The 19,486-nt window shown below is 42.4% G+C and overlaps 1 protein-coding gene across 5 annotated transcripts; it reads right to left on the reverse strand.

Annotated features, from left to right (window-relative positions):
- Window positions 1-387: 387 nt before the first annotated feature.
- Window positions 388-17,836, reverse strand: DDX39A (DExD-box helicase 39A). 5 transcript variants are annotated; one of them, XM_039349178.1, is made up of 11 exons: window positions 17,816-17,836; window positions 11,974-12,184; window positions 10,957-11,084; window positions 9,757-9,849; window positions 7,549-7,732; window positions 4,809-4,927; window positions 3,588-3,719; window positions 3,332-3,441; window positions 2,971-3,115; window positions 2,554-2,701; window positions 388-661 (listed from the first exon to the last, which is right to left on the reverse strand). In XM_039349178.1, exons 2-11 carry the CDS (start codon window positions 12,179-12,181, stop codon window positions 645-647), a joined length of 1,284 nt encoding a protein of 427 aa, XP_039205112.1. In that variant the 5' UTR covers window positions 12,182-12,184; window positions 17,816-17,836; the 3' UTR covers window positions 388-644. The 5 variants fall into 5 exon arrangements, with proteins under 5 accessions (XP_039205112.1, XP_039205111.1, XP_039205110.1 ...); XM_039349177.1 differs by lacking the exon at window positions 17,816-17,836 and adding an exon at window positions 17,213-17,280; XM_039349176.1 differs by lacking the exon at window positions 17,816-17,836 and adding an exon at window positions 17,209-17,279.
- Between the last annotated feature and the right edge of the window lie 1,650 nt (window positions 17,837-19,486).

The raw sequence follows: 19,486 nt of genomic DNA on the forward strand, positions 1-19,486 counted from the left end.
TTCAGTATTTGGGTAATCCAGTATTTGGGTACTTCCATAATGGAAGGCCTAAGTAGATGTAAGTAGAGAAAGATCATGGACTAGGATAGCGCTCCTGAATATACCTTTCTCAAAACTGGCAGCCTCTTGAGGACTTCCATTCCCATCTTGGTGTATTTAATAACAAGTAGCCTCAAGCAAACCTGAAACCAACTGAAGACTAGACAAGGTATATATTAGAGAGCAGCCCAACACACGTAAGGTAAATTGATTGTCCTGAAAGCACTCCAAGTAGGTCAAGGGAATGAAGGTTGGAGACCGCAGAAAGTCGAAGAAGCAAGCAAGAATGTGTATGTGTGTGTTTTCTGTAACCAGTAGATTCATTATGCATTAAGGCAGCCCAAAAAGTTATTTTAAATTTTTATTTATGAAACATAGCCCCAGGGGCTGACTAGTCAGAAAATAGAAACATCTAATTAAAAAAGCCCCCAGGCTTGAGCTGAGGCAAAAACACCATCTGGGCACTTTGTAAGACTCCACGTTAAGAACCACAATCCCTACATTTTGCATAGCGTTATCTTTTCAAGAAGCTATTCATCTGAGTTCAGCAGAAGACGTGGGATGTGCTCAACCTCCTGTTCCATTCTGGGTTCCGTGAACTCAGGCTACCGGCTTTGTTCTACTGCAAAAGACCAGATGAAAAATAGCAGTCAGTTACTCAGTCATCCTCTGTAGCCGAATTAGTTGAATGCTGTGGTGCTGGAATCCAGTCTCAACTCTCCAAAGCTAGCAGGGGACTGTTCTATTGGGAGTTTAAAGCTCTCCCCTTGTACAATTCAGCAGGCACTGTCATCAGTGTTTTGTTTCTCCATTAATTAGGTCTACTTTTGAAGAAGCGTTTCTGAAGAGTACATGGAAACCTTACCAGTCATATCCTGTCCTTAACAGCCTTCCTTATTGGTGAAACAGCCACCTCTGCCGCCCCCCAACAGTCCCCTTCATGGTCTCCTTTTGCTCATTCCTATCCTACATCTGACCTAAACAAACTGAAGATTTAACTGAGAAAAATATTGATGTTATATATTTATACAAATGCATTTTTCCATATTTCAATTATGAAACATGTAGAAGACAGTTTACAGACGGTGCAACTGTCTTTACTTTCAAACCAGCAACTGATACTTGTTCTACCCATAACTGCTACCAGCTAACTTAAGGATTTATAATTGTTTCCAGCACTCAGTGTGCAGGTCTAGCTCTCCTCAATAGGGCACAAGGAGCAACACAATTATCCCACAGTAGAGTTTCTTAAATTATTGTTTCTCAGAACTCCTTTCCACTTTTAAGAATTATTGAGGACTCCCCCAAATGTTTTTGTTTGTTTGTATTTACTGTATTAAAGATAAAAAAATGTTGGATGGGATTTTAATTTTTTTTTTTTAATCATTTTTAGACTAGCAAATAATTTTGGTTTTGCAGGTCCCTGACAGGAACTAGAACCAACTTTAAGAAACACTGATCTATAGGATTCCCAGAAACAGAAATGGGTAGTTATCCTGCATTAGCTACACTTGTAATTTTATATCTCTATCTCTGATCTGCAAAACAACAACAAAACCCTCTGGTAACTATGACTCAGTACAATACAGGTAGTCCTCAATGTACGAGCACAAGAGTCCAAAATTTCCGTTGCTAAGCAAGGCAGTTGCTAAATGAATTTTGCCCCATTTCACAACCTTTTTTTGCCACAGTTAAGCAAATCATTGCAGCTAAGTTAATCATGCGGTCATTAAGTGAATCCGGCTTTCCCCATTGACTTTCCTTGTCGGAAGCTGGCTGGGAAGGATACAAATGGTGATCACGTGACCCAGGGACAGTGCAACTGTCATCAATACATGCTGGCTTCCAAGCACCCAAATTTTGATTGTGTGATCGTGGGGACGCTGCAATGATCATAAGTGTGAAAAATGGTCACAAGTCACTTTTTTTTAATGCCATTGTAACTTCTGTCACTAAACAAATGGCTGTAAGTTGAGGACTATTTGTACACCTGGGTGACTGTAATGTACTCTGCTTGGTGGTACCTTTGAAGAACATCCATAAAATACAACTGGCCCAAAATGTCATATATTCCTATAAAGTCTATATTGCACAGGTTATCAAAAGGTTTTAGGGTGCAATTCAGATGTTTAACCTGCAATCCCCATACGCCTGGGCTCTTACAGGATCACTTTCTCTCTGAGCCATCTTCTTAATCCGGTATGCAGATCCTTGCAAAAGTGTCTGACAGTCCCCCAGCTTTTTGAGGTGATTCCAAATGTTGTTTGTGTCACAGTCTCTTTACTGTGGAACAATTTCCCTCTTAAAGCTGACTTTCCAGAAAATAGTTAAAAAAAAAAAAAAAAGGAAACTGTCCTGAGAGGTACTTGGGGGGACTGAGGAAAGTCGCCACTGCACTTTTTAAACTCTTATTTAATGCTATTTTGATTTTATATGGGTTTAGCGTGGGTTATATATTAGGATTGTGGCAGTATAAAATGCAATAAAGAAATGTTTCAACAAATCAATACATACTATAAGAGGAGATGTCTATCTCTTCTGGGAGCTCAGCCACGTTGACCTCAAAGCGATCCTGTACTTCATTAAGGATTTTGGCATCACCTTCATCTGACACAAAAGTAATCGCCAAGCCTTTCGTACCAAAGCGCCCAGCCCGGGCCACCTGCAGAGAGACAATTGCATCAAGGATCAAAAGAAGCTCCTCCCCAAACCGAATCCAGTATTTCAAAGATATCCCTCAGAGGGATAAATCAGATGCTCAATTAGAATCAGGCAAACTTCACTTAAGAATTTTCATCAGAGAAATCAAGCCCAAAAAGAGAGTGGGAATCCATGAAGAGTGATCAGAAGCCATTCAGAATTTGCAAGCCACCAGCTCCTTATCGCAACTGGCAAGGTATTAGAACAGAAGGCAAATCTAATTTCACTCACCCTGTGTAAATAGGTATCGGAATCCTCCGGCATATCATAGTTGAAGACTATGTTGACTCGCTCTATGTCCATCCCACGGCCAAAAAGATTAGTGGCCACCAAGATACGACGCTGGAAGTCTTTGAACTGTTGATACCGAGAGAGCCTGCCCCAAAAAAAAAAAAAAAAAAATTACTTTCTTGAACTTCATGATTCCTCTCCAGAGATGAGTCTGATTCTTAGGCCCAAAGTACTTAGAACTAGTTAGTAAAAAAGAAAAGTCAAGTGTTGTACTTTCAAGACATAATTGTCCCCATATTCCATTCTCAAAAGCATAGATACTACCCACGATGTTCAGGTTTCAGACGCTGATGCTGCTCACCTCTCTTCCTGAGACATGCCCCTGTGTATAGCAATAGCTGGGAAGTTCTGCTCGATCAGAAGTTGGGCTAATGCCATGCAGCGCTGCACAGACTTTACAAATATCACAACCTGCAGGGATGGGGAGAGCAAAAGGAATTGATCTGGAAGCCCTACAGATTCCCATTAGCCTTCAACTCCCATTGTGACCATCGCTTCCAACCCCAAGAGGTGGGATGCCACTTACAAGCCATGGTGGCCAATCCTTTCATACAGACCTGATTGAACTCAAGTACATCCAGCAGGTCAAAAAGTTTGCGGTTTTTCTCTGTGTCCTTCAGCTTTACGTAGTATTGCTGCAGACCATGTAGAGTCAGCTTTGTCTCGTCATCTACAAATACCTCCATAGGCTGCAAATAGTGAACAAATGATTATAGCAAAATCCTCTCGTGTGCATACATATAAACATACAGTCATGAATAAATATTAATGTAAAATACAAACATTCTGAAATCTACAGAAATAACTTTTGTTCCTACATCTGGCACATATGATGAAGCAAGCTGTAACTCACAAAAGCTTTTTTTTTCCCAGCTAACACATTTTTAATTAAATGTGTTACTTGAAAGGTGCTGTTGGACATCCTCTGATTTCTGCCACCCCAGAAAACATGGCCCTCCTCTATTTTATTCCTAGGACTACTATGAACATGATGGTCTAGAGATAATTCTAGCATTATTCCTTTTGTAGGATTGTACATTATCAAGCCTCAACTTTAAAAAATCTGTTGAAGAGCGTATACAGATTTGTCAGTAATATGAACCACAAAATTGGTTCCTAACTTAACGGGCATTTATCCTGACTTTTATCAGTGTCCAATCAATGAAGTAAAAAAATCTTTCCCAACTAAATAAATGAGTTGGGTAGAATACATCAGCCGATTATTACCTTTTATGACCACCATCATGTAATAACTGAAGTCAGATCTCTTTAAACTGCACCTGAATCTGTGCTAGAGGCAGGATAAATTACAAGACTATGTCCTCACTTTTCCTATGTCTTAAGCAGCTAGCCACTTTCTCTGCACCTGGCTATATCTCTTAGACTGTAACCCTCGGGGCAAAGTCTGCCCTAAGATTTTATTGAATTGTAAACTACGGTACATTCTTCCAAGGACTTCTTTCTAGTGTATCTGTAATGTTGCTAGGAGGAGGCATAAGTGATGACAAATGTGTAACAATATAATTATGCAAATACTGCAATTTACTTACTTCAATCAGATGCCCTGATTTATAATTGCGGTATTTGCATGATTAAGCCACTGACATTTGCTGCTTTCAAGTACCTGCAATCTGCTTCAAACCCCCACCTGTTGCCCCAAGCAGGATGTTGCGAAGAACACAAAACTGACTCAGTAGACTCTCTTTTGTCTACGTTGTGCATATATTGCATGCACTGTCCCCCACTGGGCAGCAAAAGATGAGACTTTTAGCACTTACGTCCTGCATGAACTTCCTGCAGACAGGCCGGATCTCCTTGCTCAAAGTGGCACTAAACATCATGCACTGCTTTTCGGGGGGAGTCAATCGAAAGATCTCCTGTACGTCACGGCGCATGTCTAAAAGAAAATAAAGAGTTCCCAATAAAAGCAGATTTGAAATTCAAGGATTCATTAGCTCAGCCACTCCTGTCACTATTTCTCACACTCAAAATGTTTAATTGCAATGGCCAAGAGAACAGAGATGCCATAGAGCTCTAAACCAGTGTTTCTCAACCTTGACAATTTTAAGGCATGTGGACTTCAACTCCCAGAATTCCACAGCCAGCAATGCTGGCTGTGGAATTCTGGGAGTTGGAAGTCCACATGCCTTAAAATTGTCAAGGTTGAGAAACACTGCTCTAAACATTTCTACAGAGAGCTTTCTCAACTCATCTTGCCTCTTCTGATTACAACTTGTAAAAACAAATGACTTTTTTCTTTGTACCCTTCCATAAGAAATTGTCAGCTGTGGTATACAAATAAGCAAAACAGTACCAGAAATAATCCCCAACCACCTTTGACATGACTTGCTCATAACTCTGATTTTTACAAAAGCATTTCAAACAAGCACTTGACATCTTTATTTTCCAAAATGCCACTGGGCCACATGTAATTAATCGTAATAATGTAATTAGAGGCCAATGCTCAGCTTTCATGTGCTCCAACTATTCATCCTTTTCAAAGGAAAAAAGGAACCGGTTAGGCTGCAACAGAAAACCACAGACCGGTTGACTGATGGGAGGGTTTCGAAGAAGATAGGCAAAGGCTGAGCTGCAAGTGATCGCCAAGTGAGAAAAGGAAATGAAGACTACGGAAAAGTATAGAAAAGAGAGGAAAGGCAGTGAAAAAGCACAAAACGGATGTGGAAATAAATGGCAGGGGAAGCGAGAAAGAAAGGCATGCTCTTGGATAATGGAAGTCTTGGGAAAAAGCATCTGGGGAGAATGAGCCCAGCCACAAGAAAACAGTTAAAATGGACAGTTTGTTTTCTAGGGCTTTGTATTCTACCTCTTGGATAAACTGTCTTTCAGCAGTATTAGCAAACATTTCTGTGAAAGTTTGTGAGTAGCTATGTGCACCATTGTAGACATTTTGTGAATGGGCACCTTCTTTTCTTTGACTACTATATGGCCTATAAAGGTTTCCCTTCAGGTGTGTTTAAATGCCATATAGATCAGCTCAAATCAGGATATATGAGATTCTTAACCTGGCATCTTTTTTTATGTTTTGGATTACAACTCTTCAAGAATTGCATTACAGACATTACTATTAATGCTAGTCATGGTTAGCAATGTGATTCATTCCTTGAAGGACATCTGATTGCACATGGATGATTTATGACTCGTACCTGCACACAAAGCAGTCTGTTCCTAGGTTGCACAAAAGAATTAAGCCATTGTTCATCTGCTCGGACAAATGGCTGATTGCATGTTGTAGATAAGGAGTTTCTGACAGCACAGCAAAAACAGAGCTCTAAGCGTGCAATAGTAACATGAAAAATGTTTCCAGTTTGAGAAGTTTTAAATTCAAAGCAACACCTTTTCTGGGTGTGATGGAATACAACTTTACCCAATGTGTTGGGTGTTGTTCAGACCATTCTGGAAGAATTCCAAGCCAAAGGCATTCCAAACGTTGTGAGTTTTATAAGCTTTATGTCAGAGGTCCCCAAACTTTTGGGCACCAGGGACCAGATATGTGGCGAGAGGTTTTTCCGTGGACCGGAGGGGGGCGTGGTTTCATGTACCGCCTGCATCCCGCAGATGGGGCTTTGTTTGTGCAGCCCGGTACCGGTCCATGGACCCCTGCTTTACGTTATGTCAGTGAGGACAACTTTCCAGGTGTTTCTATTTCACTGTTACCTTATCATAAGGCCCTCTCTTCAGGGCAGGCTATAGGTTTCCTTTTGAAAAGTTTCTAAAATATATCAGAAAAAGCTGAGCAATTCGGAAACATTGCTAAGCTCTTCCACCCCCCCCCACCCCCCAGTGTTTGCACTTTAATTCCATCCCAACTGAATTAAAGTGGTAGTTTTTAGGTTTTGTCTCAAAGTGATTTGCATCCTCGCTGTACAAACTAACAGTCGCTCCTCATCTATCTGAAAAGAGATAGGGAGCTACTGATATAGCCCTTTAAAAGAGCTTTACTTTACTATTAGCAGGGCAATGCACTCTTCCAAAATAATTTGGAAGACATGCTTCATCATACTTCACGTAAGTATCGCAACTTGTACTTTTTTTAAAGCAGCTCACTTCTATGAACACCTGAAAATAGCTGCTTAAAGGTTGTATTAGATCAGGGGTGTCAAACTGCTGGCCCGCGGGCCGGACGTGTCACGAGGAAACCACGCCCACCCCATTGCCGGCAATGGGGAAAAAGCTGCGATGCATCGTGCGATGTCACATGACGTCGCAAGTTTGACATATCTGCATTAGATGGATTCATTAAAGCAGCACTACTTTTTCAGGTTTTCCTGATGTCTGAAAAGGTCTGACAATTTACTGAATAATAAATAGGTGCTATGTTCAAATGAAATTTGAATCATGCACACCAAATCTCTTATCTCAGTGTCTTGTTCTGTAATTTGGGCACCAGGCCATTTTCCTACAATAGATCCAAGAATTCTATACTCTATAAACAATTCCAGTTTTATTTGGACACCTCCAGCCTATACCCCTCTCCCCTTCCCCACGTTCTCTTACCCAGCTGCTCAAGCATCTTGTCACATTCATCCAAAACAAAATGCTTCACAGTGCGCAGGTTGAGTGTCTTGTTGCGCACCAGTGCTAGAGTACGGCCTGGGGTTCCCACAACAATATGGGGACAGTTTTTCTTAAGTACCTCTTCATCTTTCTTGATAGAAAGCCCCCCAAAGAAAACTGATACCTGCAGGAGAATCAGAAATCACTCGAATAACTTTGCAATGCATTATTTATACAATGCAGTAAATAAAATTCAAACAAGCACCTTTGGTGTAGCAATACAGGCTAGAAACCAGGAGACCATGAATTCTAGTCCTGCCTTAGGCACAAAGCCAGCTGGGTGACTTTGGGCCAGTCACTCTCAGCTCTGGAAAGGAAACAATGGCAAACCACTTCTGAAAAAATTAGTTAATAAAAGTACAGGGACTATTTTAGGCAGTCACCAGGGGTCAACAATAAATCAAGGGTACAGATGCACAAAGACACACAAACAAACAAAGCTTTTGAAAACTAGGATTCATACTAGTTATCTTTTTTCTAGAAAGAAGAGACAAAGCTTTTGGTCACTTTGAAACAATAAACAGGCACAAGAAGGCCAGGATAAGCTTTTATACAATATTAGACAACCCTGTGTCCTAAAGAGTACTACCACTCTTTGACAGAATAGTAGTACAAACACATATGACCAAAATGAACATTAAATTTTAGGTTGCCTTTATTCTTTTTATCCCACTGCTGGATGGTCCCATGATCATCTAACAAGAGTATATATATCATAAAAAAAAGCTAACCCTAGTGGCAAACAACCTTCAATAATAAGTCAGTATTTACTTACCTAAACAGATAAACAGAATGACCATGGGCAGACAAAAAAGCAGTTGGAGTGGGACCATCTCTTGATTTCCTGTCAGCTTCTCCATTGATTGTGGGAAGCCGGCAGGGGGTATTAGAAATTATGATCACCTGAATGTGGAGACGCTGCAATGGCGAGCAACTTTGCAAATAAAATGGATCTGAACATCATGGAACTTTGAATTCCACAGGAATCCTACGTATTTTATGCATCCTTTAAGTTAGCTTATTTTAGGAACCTTGGTTAAAAAATTGATGTGATATAATGCACCACTTGGGATAACTTAAGAGTACAGAGAGACAGACATAGTAGGAGTTTTATTAGTATATAGATTTTAGAATCAAATAATTAGCCCATTACGATCACTGGTTTGGTGTAGTAGCTAAGGCAGTGGTGGCGAACCTTTTAGAGATTGAGTGCCCAAACTGCAACCCAAAACCCACTTATGCATCTCCGGGTGGGCGTGGCCACCGAGTGGGCGTGGCCATTGAGCTGTCGGCTCAGGCTCACTCGCTTGCTGTCCGCTCCAACTTGTGCTCGCTCTCTCGCTGTCTGCAGCAAATGCTGCTTCTGCCGAAAGTTGCTCCTTTTATAGCCTCTCACCTATTCCCTGACTGCGCATGCAGAGAGAGCTGCACATGTGTGGAGAGGAGGTAGGAACAGCTTGCCCAGCAATGGCTCACGTGTCACCAGAGACGGCTCCGTGTGCCGCCTGTGGCACGCATGCCATAGGTTCACCACCACGGAGCTAAGACATTGGGTTGGAAACTAGACCAAAGTTCAATTCAAAGATTTTGGGCACAAAATCAGCTGGTTGTTTTGGACTTGTCAGTCACTCTCAGTCCTAGGAAGAAGGCAATGGCAAACCATTTTTTGAAATGTTGCCAAGAAAACTGTAAGGACCTATATAGAAAGTCACCAGGAGCCCACAGTGACTCAAAGGCAGCCCTCCCCCCCAAAATCCCATTAGTTCAGAACTGTCTGTTTTCACTAGAAACAGTTCTCTGAGATTTTAGAGACTTTTCCTAGAAGTACCTGGAAGTACAAGGGATTGAACCGAGGAATATTTATATGGAAAGTATGTGTAGGATCACTGACCTATAGCCTTTCCTCTGAATATCAAAAGTCCAAAAAAGAATCCTACTACAAGAATCCTCTCCAAAAAAAGCTTTAAGTGACGTCTGTGAAGAAATATGAACAAGCAATGCCAAAGTAAGGGCATTCTCTTTTTCCTTCTCCATATAAACTTCTTCTCCAATTAATTATAGATGCTATACACAACACATTTCCAGAGAGTTAAAAAAATACTAAAGATTCTAAAGATGTTGAAACCCAAAGCAATACTTGCCCCTCACCTTGACATTGGTCATATACTTTGAGAAGCGTTCATATTCTTTACTGATCTGAAATGCCAGTTCCCGGGTATGACACATCACTAGCACAGAGACCTAGCAGAATTAAAAGAAATATTGATACAAAGGCATCAAGAAAGGTTCTTTAGTTGTTTGGATGGGGAGGAGCTATCCCCAACTCAATGCTACCCAGACAGAGTGGCCGTGAGTGTCTGAATTACTCAGGTCTAAGGATATTCCATCTTTGACCTTGGATGGAATTGCACTTCTCCCTTCAAGGTTGGCACAGATGGGAGGTCTTCCTGGATTCACAGCCCCTGCCCTGCTGTGCCAGCTCTAGCCAGGAAAGCCTTCATAAAATTCATCTAGTGAGACAGCTGTGTGCTTTCCTATAACAAGGGGTCTTTCAGACAGTTACTAATGGCCATTTCACCTCGTGGCTTGAGTACTGCAGTGCTCTCTACATAGGTCTACCTTTGAAGACCACCCAGAAGCTTCAGACTGTTGTGGCATAAGCAATACTGCATGCCCAAGGCATGCCAATATAACATCTCTGCCTCACAAGCTGCACAAGGTCCTACATGACAGTCCCTGCTTATTTGAAGGACTGCCTATCTGCTATAACATCTACTTGGCTGATTAGATCCTCCAGGGTTGGCATACTCCAGTTCCTTTTATGCTTTATTGTAATTTCTTTGACTGTAGTGAGCCATCAAAAAGCCTTTGAAAGTTTGGCGAAATACAAGTTTAATAAATTATTATTACATGAATCAAAAGTCTCCGCCGGACTATGAAATAACATTTTGCAACAGCAGAAATACGGTTAAAAGCATCTGGAAGTCTAACTGTATAATTAAAGTCTTATTCCTTTTAAAAGTGCAAGAAATTTGTGTTAAGAGGTGGAGGTTCAACAGCATCCCCCCCTCACACAAACACCTCAGAGATGAAAATACCAAAACACCTCAAATGGAATCTGACTCTTTATGAATTGGAATTGGTAAGAAACAGCACACTGAAGCTAATTCAACTGCTTATTAGGAAACAAAAAACAGCATCTCCGTGAATTTTTATCCTTTTTGGTGTCCATGCCCAGAATCATGTGCACTCATGGTAGTAGCTGAATCACATTTACGAGACTCCTATCACCTACTTATGGTATATAGCTTTCTTTTAACAAACTCTTTCCCAACTTCCTTTACATACCTGCCCATCCAGTGGCTCAATCTGCTGTAGAGTAGCCAATACAAAAACAGCAGTCTTGCCCATGCCTGATTTGGCTTGACATAGTACATCCATGCCTAGAATTGCCTGTGGAATGCATTCATGTTGTACTGATAGGGAAAGAAGAAAAAATAATTACACAAGAGTCACTGGAGATATGAAAGTATTTCATTTCTATGAAGAACTCCAGGCAGCCTTGATTCAAACTTCCCTTCTTTCAAACAGATATTCTATTTTATATCCTTGGAGATTAAGTATCTTACATACACATCCCATAAGAAAATGTTTTCAGACCACTGGCATTTAATACATGCATCACTTTGAATTACAAAACAAATGTAACAGATTGTAAAGACTTTTGATGTGAATTAGCCATTCCATAATAGACTTTTACTGGCATACTGCAAATCCCTAACCTTTCCCCTTAAATATAAGCTCCTACTCCATATCATAAAGGGAGCTCAGGCACTAACAGGACTTCAGTAATTTGGCTAACTGAAAAATTATGTCTCTTGTGCCAGATTGAACTGAGATCTTGCATCAAAAGTGATATAGTTTTGTGAAATTTATCTCTTTCAGAATTCCTAAAGCGAGTGATTGCTTTTTTTCCATATATATTGAATAACATATTTAAAGAAATAAAAGAAACCAGACTTGTTATTTGTTCACTTATACTCTCTTTATATATTGGTTGGTTCCACAGTGAAGTTCTGGCAACATGCTAAGAGATGTAAAATTTAAAAATAAAAAATACTTTCTCACACAACTGTAATAATCTCCAATATTGAAATTTTATTTGCAGAGCTCCCCGTACGATCATCATCATAGTGGCTGTGCTAGACTCAATACTGATAACAATTAAAACCAAACCATCCCACCCCTGCTCCCTGCAGCCCCCAGCTCTCACCCTGCACCGCGTAGCACCACTGGCAGTTGCTTCCCGGTGGGTGAACTGGGCTGATTGATGAGGGGGACCAAGGGCCTTGGCTCAGCTCCTACCTTCTGATGGATGTTCAAAGCCACAATCCACAATGGCACGAAGTAATTCTGGCTTCAGCAGGAAATCTCGGAAGCCAGAACTGTGAATGGAGACATAAGAGCCCTTCACATCCTTTTTAACAAGGGGAGGAGTTACATCTGTCACTCCTTGAGGCTCTTCATCATCTTCATAATCCAGCAACTCGTTCTCCACATCCTGCTCAGCCATATCCTTCAGGGAAAGCAAAAAACACAGAACTTCTGTAATACATTGATGGATGACAGCTAAATCCAGGATGAGGGAGACCAAAACTAAAATGGAACTACAGATGTACTTGGAGGCAGCGATTAATAGACTCCAGCTTGAAGCTATTTATACCCATCAATTCTGAGCAAATCCTACTGATAAGCTTTTGACTAACTTCCCAACTTCTCAAAGTTGTAATTTTTCAAACAATTTGTGAGCCTAAGATCAGCATCACTCATTTTTCCATCCTCAGCTATTATTATTCAAGTCAGATGCCATTTTTTAAAAAGCTACATGCAATATTGTCATTCTTTTTCACATAGATACCAAAACCATGTTACCATGTATTTATTATAGTAGACACACTCTTTCCCCCTTAATACAAACTTTTTATGTCATAGAAGTTGTTGTAAAAATAATCCAAAACAGAGGGCAAGGAATTGACAAAATTCTGACTAAGTGATTTGGCCTTCTCACAGGCCACAGAACCTATTAAGAACATATCTATCTTTCAAACACGTCTTTAAAGATCTATGATAAAATTATAGTGCTGAAGTTATAATCTCATCCCTGCTATACTAAATGTATTTATAACTGGTAGACATCAATCTCTTTTCATATACTTTTACTCATCAATCTTCATGGATTTTCGAAGAATGCTATGCAGACATTGCTCATTTTAGAACAATCTGTATTTAAATCAAGGATAAAAATATTGTTCTCTTGTATTTACCTGTTCCTCATTAACATTAGAAAAACTCATTTTCAATGTTTATTCTTTTAGTTAATATTTCATCTGTCAAGGAACAGAAAAGATTAGCTAAATCACAGATTAATCATAATGAGTCTTCCATCAATCCTACAGAGAAAGGGCTAGGTAATTTGCTCATCATTCAAGAGGACTTTTGCTTAAATTCTCCATTAAGAAATACAAATGTGGACTGACAGCCAGTCTTAATGGCTGGTCTCCAATTTTAACCCACTCTTTCACATGGAGCCAAGACAGCCTATCAGCTAATTTCCATAGGCTTTATTTACAATTACATATCCATTAATGCAGACCCAGTTTGATGTGGTGATTAAAGCCATCAGACTAAAAACCAGGAGTGTGTGTATTCTAGTACTGATTTGGCCATGAAGCCAGCTGGGTGACATTGGGCTAGATCAGTGGTTCTCAACCTTTCTAATGCCGCGACCCCATAATACAGTTCCCCATGTTGTGGTGACCCCAACCACTTATACAACACCGGGTGCCAGGGGTGTGGCCAAAGGAAAAAATGGCGGACAGCCTTGTTTGGCGACCCCCGTGAAATGGTCGTTCGACCCCAAATGGGGTCCCGACCCACAGGTTGAGAACCACCGGGCTAGATTTTCCCTCAGCCCTTGGAGAAAGGCAATGGGAAATCACTTCCAAAACTGTTGCCAAGAAAACTTCATGGACTTGTTCATCTAGTCCAGTGGTTCTTAACCTGGGCGATATCGCCCCCCAGGGGGCGATTTCATTTTTCAGGGGGGCGATGGAACAAAAAGGGGCGATGCGGGGGCAAAGGAACGAAAAGGGGCAATATGGGGGCGATGGAGCGAGAAGTTTTGGGGACACTTTTGAGCCTTCCCCTGAGGCTCTGAGCCTCCTCCGCCATTTGCAGAGAGAGACAGAGACAGAGAAAGGCACTTGTGCTTCTCTCTCTTTCTCTCTCTCATGCGGATTTGTCCCCTCGCAGGGCTCTTTATTGGCCCTGCTCCCGGGTGCCCTGCCCCCTGGGAGAAGTGCGGCCAGGAAGTCCCTTTCCCTGGCTGGCCCCGTCCAAGGTACATGTGGCCGGGGAACCGTGCAGAGAAGCCCCGGGATCCCTGCTGGGAGCAGCCCGCAATAGCCTCAACTGAGTGGGCCAGCCTTCCTGCAAGCCGCGGCCCCGAGGGAGAGCAGCCCCTGCAATCTCCAGCCATAGGACTGTTGGCCCAGCTGGCCGGGAAGGCGTGCCGGAGTCCCGGCTGCTTTGTCGGCGAAGAATATGAGGTGAGCAGAAGATGGGGGGGAGAGAAAGGGAGGGTGGAGGCATTTTCCAACCAGCAGCAGAAGAGCCCCAGCCGGACCCGCGGGAGCACCTCCTCCTAGGCCCGGTGCCAGCTTCCTTGCCCTTCTCCTCCTCCTCTTCTTCCTCCTGCTGCCCCCCAGGCAGCAGTCCCAGCTGGGGCAGTGGCCAGCGGGGGCATCGCTCCCTGGGCGATGCTGGTGGGTCGCGGATTGCAGGGAGCGCCGCGCGGTGTGGAGCGGCCCCAGCTCCTCCAGCACGACAGACCTACCGGCAGCATGGGAGGCTCCAGTGTTGGTCCTGGTGGGAGGCGGATCATTGCCCCGGTTCCAACCAAGGACGCCGGCGACGCGGGAGGTTTGGCGAGCAGCTGATGGGGGTGTGTTCCGCAGATGCCCCGTGACTTAAGCCTGGGGACGCTGGTGGTAAGAGGGGAGGCTTGGCGATGCAGCCGACAGGCAGGGCATTCCGCAGATGCCCCATGGCTCCAACCTGAGCCCGGTGATGCCAGTGGCATGTGGGATGGCCTACCAACATGACCGTGGGCCGGGGCCTCCCCACAGGCCCAGTGGGCAGCGGAGCTGGGTGCCTCTAGCAGCGACAGGGGGTCTTCTTCTGCCTCCTGCCCTCCCTCCCTGCCCCTTCGGCGCCCTCTGCCTTTCGTTCTCTCTCTCCTCACCTGGAGAAAGAAGGGGGAGGGAGGGAGAGGAAAGAGAGAGAGAGAGAGGGAGAGGGGAAAGAGAAAAAGAGAGAGAGAGCGAGGAAGCGCAAGTGCCTCTATCTCTCTCTCTTTCTCTCTCTCTCTCTCTCACACACACACACACACACACACACACAGAGTGGGGGAAGAGGACTGGCAGACCAAGGGCAGAAAGAGGGAGAGAGAGAGAAGGAGGGAGGGGGAGAGAGAGAGAGGGAGAGAGAGAGAGACCCTTTTGTCATCTAAAATGAAAACACTGAAGATATATATATAATAAAGGTAAAAAAGGATATATGCAGTGTTATCTTCATTTTAGATGTCAAAAGGGTTTTGCGGCTCCCAGTGTTTTGTTTTCAGTGGTCATTATATTTAAGTGTCTTGAATAAATAAGATAATAATGAAATACATGTATCACGAAGTTTGGGACTAAAGTGACAGGTGGCACCAAAATTTTTCACACAGTTGAGATATAGGAAAAAAACTGGCAATAAATTTGCATCATATGTCCTGATGACAATTTTAAAGAAAACAAACAAGTTGAAGAATTATTTCCTATATTGTGATTGAGAGGTTATGTTGGGGGAGGGGGGCAATGACAACTTCCTCATTGGCTCAGGGGGGCGATTCGTTCAAAAAGGTTAAGAACCAATTCTAGTCAATAAGAGTTGACACTGACTCAGGCGTGCACCCACGCACACAAACTGAAGTAGAATTAAACAAAATTGAGTTTTAAAAATGGTTCATAACTTGGTAATGTATCCTATGTTACAATTCCTTCGCTCAGGAATGAGCATCTCCTAGTAGAGTTTCATGTGGCTCCCTTCTTTATGTCCTTTAAGAAATTGCCAAAATCTTGTTCTCACAAGCTATTGGAACAGGGGGGACGGGGGAGTCCTTTTTCTGTATTGTTGATTTGATTTGTTTTGGTACCTTGATCTTCAAGTCAGTTATACTTTCTGTGTTGGTTTTTTTAGTTGTAAATCACTCAGAGTAATTTGGGAGTTAGGTAGCCTACAAAGATACTTCTGACTTCCCTAACCAAAGACCTCCTGATATACTGGACACCAGCCTTGCATCTCACTGTTGGTAGTATAGGACTTGGCATTGAGAAGAGGTTCTAAGCCTAAAGTGACTGCATTATAGGAAGCAGCCTTTTTGTTTGTTTCTTTGAAGCAAAAAAGGGTAGTGGTTGAGATGCAGAATTAGGAAAACCTTGGTCTAAATTCACCACCACCATTTAGGAGTGACTCTAGGCCAGGGGTAGGCAACCTTGGCTCTTTTATGACTCGTGGACTTCAACTCCCAGAATTCTGGGAGTTGAAGTCCACGAGTCATAAAAGAGCCAAGATTGCCTACCCCTGGTCTAGGCCAATCATTTATTTCTCAGGGTTATTCTTGTGAGAAATAACTGAATGCTGTATCTCCCCTTGAGAAGCAAAGGTGGGGTAAAAATATCTAATAAATAACGTTTAGTATTCATAAACAGAAAAATAAAGACCATTAGCAAAGGTGAAATATTCTTTCCAAAACTACTGAGAAAGAAAGACTTCAACCAACCCAGAAGTTACAAATTGCGACGTCTGCCCGCAAAACATGCTCCTAGATTGGAGCAAAACGCAGAACAGGCTAGCACTGCGTCAGCTTTCGTTTATGGGGAAACTTCCCACAGAAATTCAATCATACCCTGGTCTATTTTTTAATTCACCTAGATTAGGATACTCCGTCGGAGGGCCCTATGGAAGCTGCTGCCGAGAGGAGGAAAAAGCGCAAAGAGCTTCGCTCCCACAAGGAGGATCGGACGGCGGAGGAAGCTACGAGCCGAGCGCTGAAATCGAAATGTCGCCACGAGTTCGCCTAGCTGCGGGGCTCCTACCCGGCCGACGACCTCCGAAACCGGCAGCGGCTTAAAGCTTACGCCCCCCCCCCCAACCTGCACCTCTCCTTCTGCGCCGCTTTACCTGGGCGGCGGACAGGCAGGTCGAGCCTTTACTTTCCATAATAAAAGGGGGGGGCGGATAGACAACCCAGTCGCCAAAATAGCTTTTTTCACGTATCCCAGCAGGGTAAAGTAAATCGTTTGAACGGACCAGTCACGGAGTCGAGCACATGAAAACTTTTTTTTTCCCCTTATGTGCAACACCAAGCGGGCGCCTGTCCGTTACCGGCCCCTGGAACCGCGACCGAAAGTCAAGGAGCCACATGCCAAGCTCTCTCCTGCCCGTAGGAGCTTCCACACCGCTTCCCTCCCTCGCTCCCGCCTCACCGTACTAACTCACCTACCCGCGTCCAACTCGAGCTTCTGCTTCGACCGCTGAACGCTCGCCCCACGCCAATTGGAACAGGGCGGATTGGGGAAGGAAGTTCTTTCCCCTCTCATTGGCCATCGTCAAACAAAGTCCCGCCTCCTCGCAAAAGAGAGAAGGAAATCGTCGGCTCCTAGGCCTGCCAGTCTCGTGCACTTGCTTAATGATTGGCTGGAAGGATGCGTGCCGGCTCCTTCCTGTCTTTCAAGTCCCGTGGCTTACAGAGAAAGAAAAATGGCTGCCGGGAGTGGGAAAGGGAAGTTGGGGCAGCTGAAGTTTCTCTAGCGAGTGTATGGCGGTGAAATGCAAAGAGGAACTAATCGCCATTTTGGGTGCGGGCAGATGTGTTCTCGAGTGCTTTTCTGCTTAGGAATAAGAATTGATTTTCCTTAGTATTATTAGTAAATAAGTGCTAATGTAACTATGTGAGAACCCGAACTGTTTTGAGGAAGAAACGATTTTAAAAGACGGGAAGTCACAAGGAACGGAATGCATTAGTATGGCTTTCCGTCAATTGCAATTGAGGCAAGAGAGTGAGCTGGGTTTGAGATAAATGAAAACGAGGAGTTGTAATACTTACCTTTGAAACAAAGTGGAAGGGTTTCAGGATTTTAACACTAAACTCCTCAGGCCCTCGAGAATAATGCAAAACTGCCTGGAGCACCTATTTCCCCGCCAGCCAAATTCACAAGTCCTGCGCAGGATCGGAATATTTGAGTTGTCGACAAATTACAGACGTCCGCGGGAACTGACACTATTCCTGTAGCTTTTCGAAGCTAATGTTCTTAAAACAGCCGCATTCAGCCAAATGAATTAAATACATCTCAGTTATATGAAAATAAAATACTTTGAGGCAGGAAAAGCCACAACTTTGATAGACAGGCAAAAACGGGCATATTTCGAATATAGTCCATATATTCGTGACCAGAGCCACGTCTTGACCAGGGCCAAAATTTGCCAGATTCACCATACATACAACTAGATGCAGGAATATAGATTATGTCTATTATTTTGGATAAAAACGCATGTTTTTGAAAATGACAAACACCCATTTCTCAACCAACCAATTTGTACACACATAGACTGATGTCCATGAGCAAGGAAAACTGATGTATGCTGTTTTGAATGGACCAAAATGTGTTGCTCTTTGGATGTTTTGGATCTTATTGCATTGAGAAAAATCTCTTCTTCTATAAGTGGGATGTTTGCAGAGTTTGGCTAGTTGAGGTATGACCACTTAAGGCATTTTTCAAAAATATGCAATTTTCCCCAAAATGGCAGCAGAATATGGAACTTCTATATTAAATCAAAAACCCTCTAGTTTTGTGCCATCATTGAAAGTGTTCTGCTTGATGAATTAGAAAATCATAGTTGGTGTCTTCTGAGGAATTATTGTGGTCAACGACCTACAATTTGTATCCTTATGTATTCACATTCTGTTCAAACAAATTAAAAATTTATATATATTGTTATATAAAGTTCTATTCTCAGAAGCTTGCTTAACTCAGCTTTCTATAGAGTGCTTACTATAAGTAATTTAGAAATCTGTCTTAGAGTCAATATGACGCTGAAATGTATTACGTTAGTTCTTATACTTTTTTATGTCACTTTTAGAGTTTGGTGAAATGTACAAACACCAATTATGTTCAAATACAGTTATCAAAGTATAAAAATAGATATAACATAGTAAAACAGATGAAAATAAAATTATAATTTTCCCATCTAAATTCATAGATCCCCTGAAACCTATTCAGAGACCCTCCCCAAGGCATTTGTGGGCCCAGATTAAGAACCCTACACTCCTTGATGTGAATGAAATATGTGTCCTATATAGGAAAGTGTGAAACAGCACATGCCTACCACTTAAAACTCAGGAAACTTTTCAGTATTCCATGACTTTAAAATGCTAGAAAGAGCTTGGGCAAATATACAACACGTGACTTTTTACCTTGTCTGGGTACTTGTAATATTAATATCTCAATGCAATTTCAAAGTTGCATGAATTTAACTTTAGAGTTGCTAATAGAAAAATGAAAAAACCATTCTCCTTGCTTTTACTGATACTGGCTTTAATAATTTTTAACAGCTCTGGAACATGACATCCTACAGTATTTCAGGAGCTTGTTGCTTATTTGAAAAGTATAAAAACACATAGCAAGTATTTGTTCAGTCTAACAAATAAAAGTTCTCAGCTTCAAAAGCTTCTAAAACTCTTCCAGCAGTCTACCCTTGATACTTCAAAAAGAAAAGC

This window comes from Crotalus tigris, unplaced genomic scaffold (assembly GCF_016545835.1).
Source record: "Crotalus tigris isolate CLP2741 ecotype Arizona unplaced genomic scaffold, ASM1654583v1 scf7180000018229.695902, whole genome shotgun sequence".
Taxonomy (NCBI): Eukaryota; Metazoa; Chordata; class Lepidosauria; order Squamata; family Viperidae; genus Crotalus; species Crotalus tigris.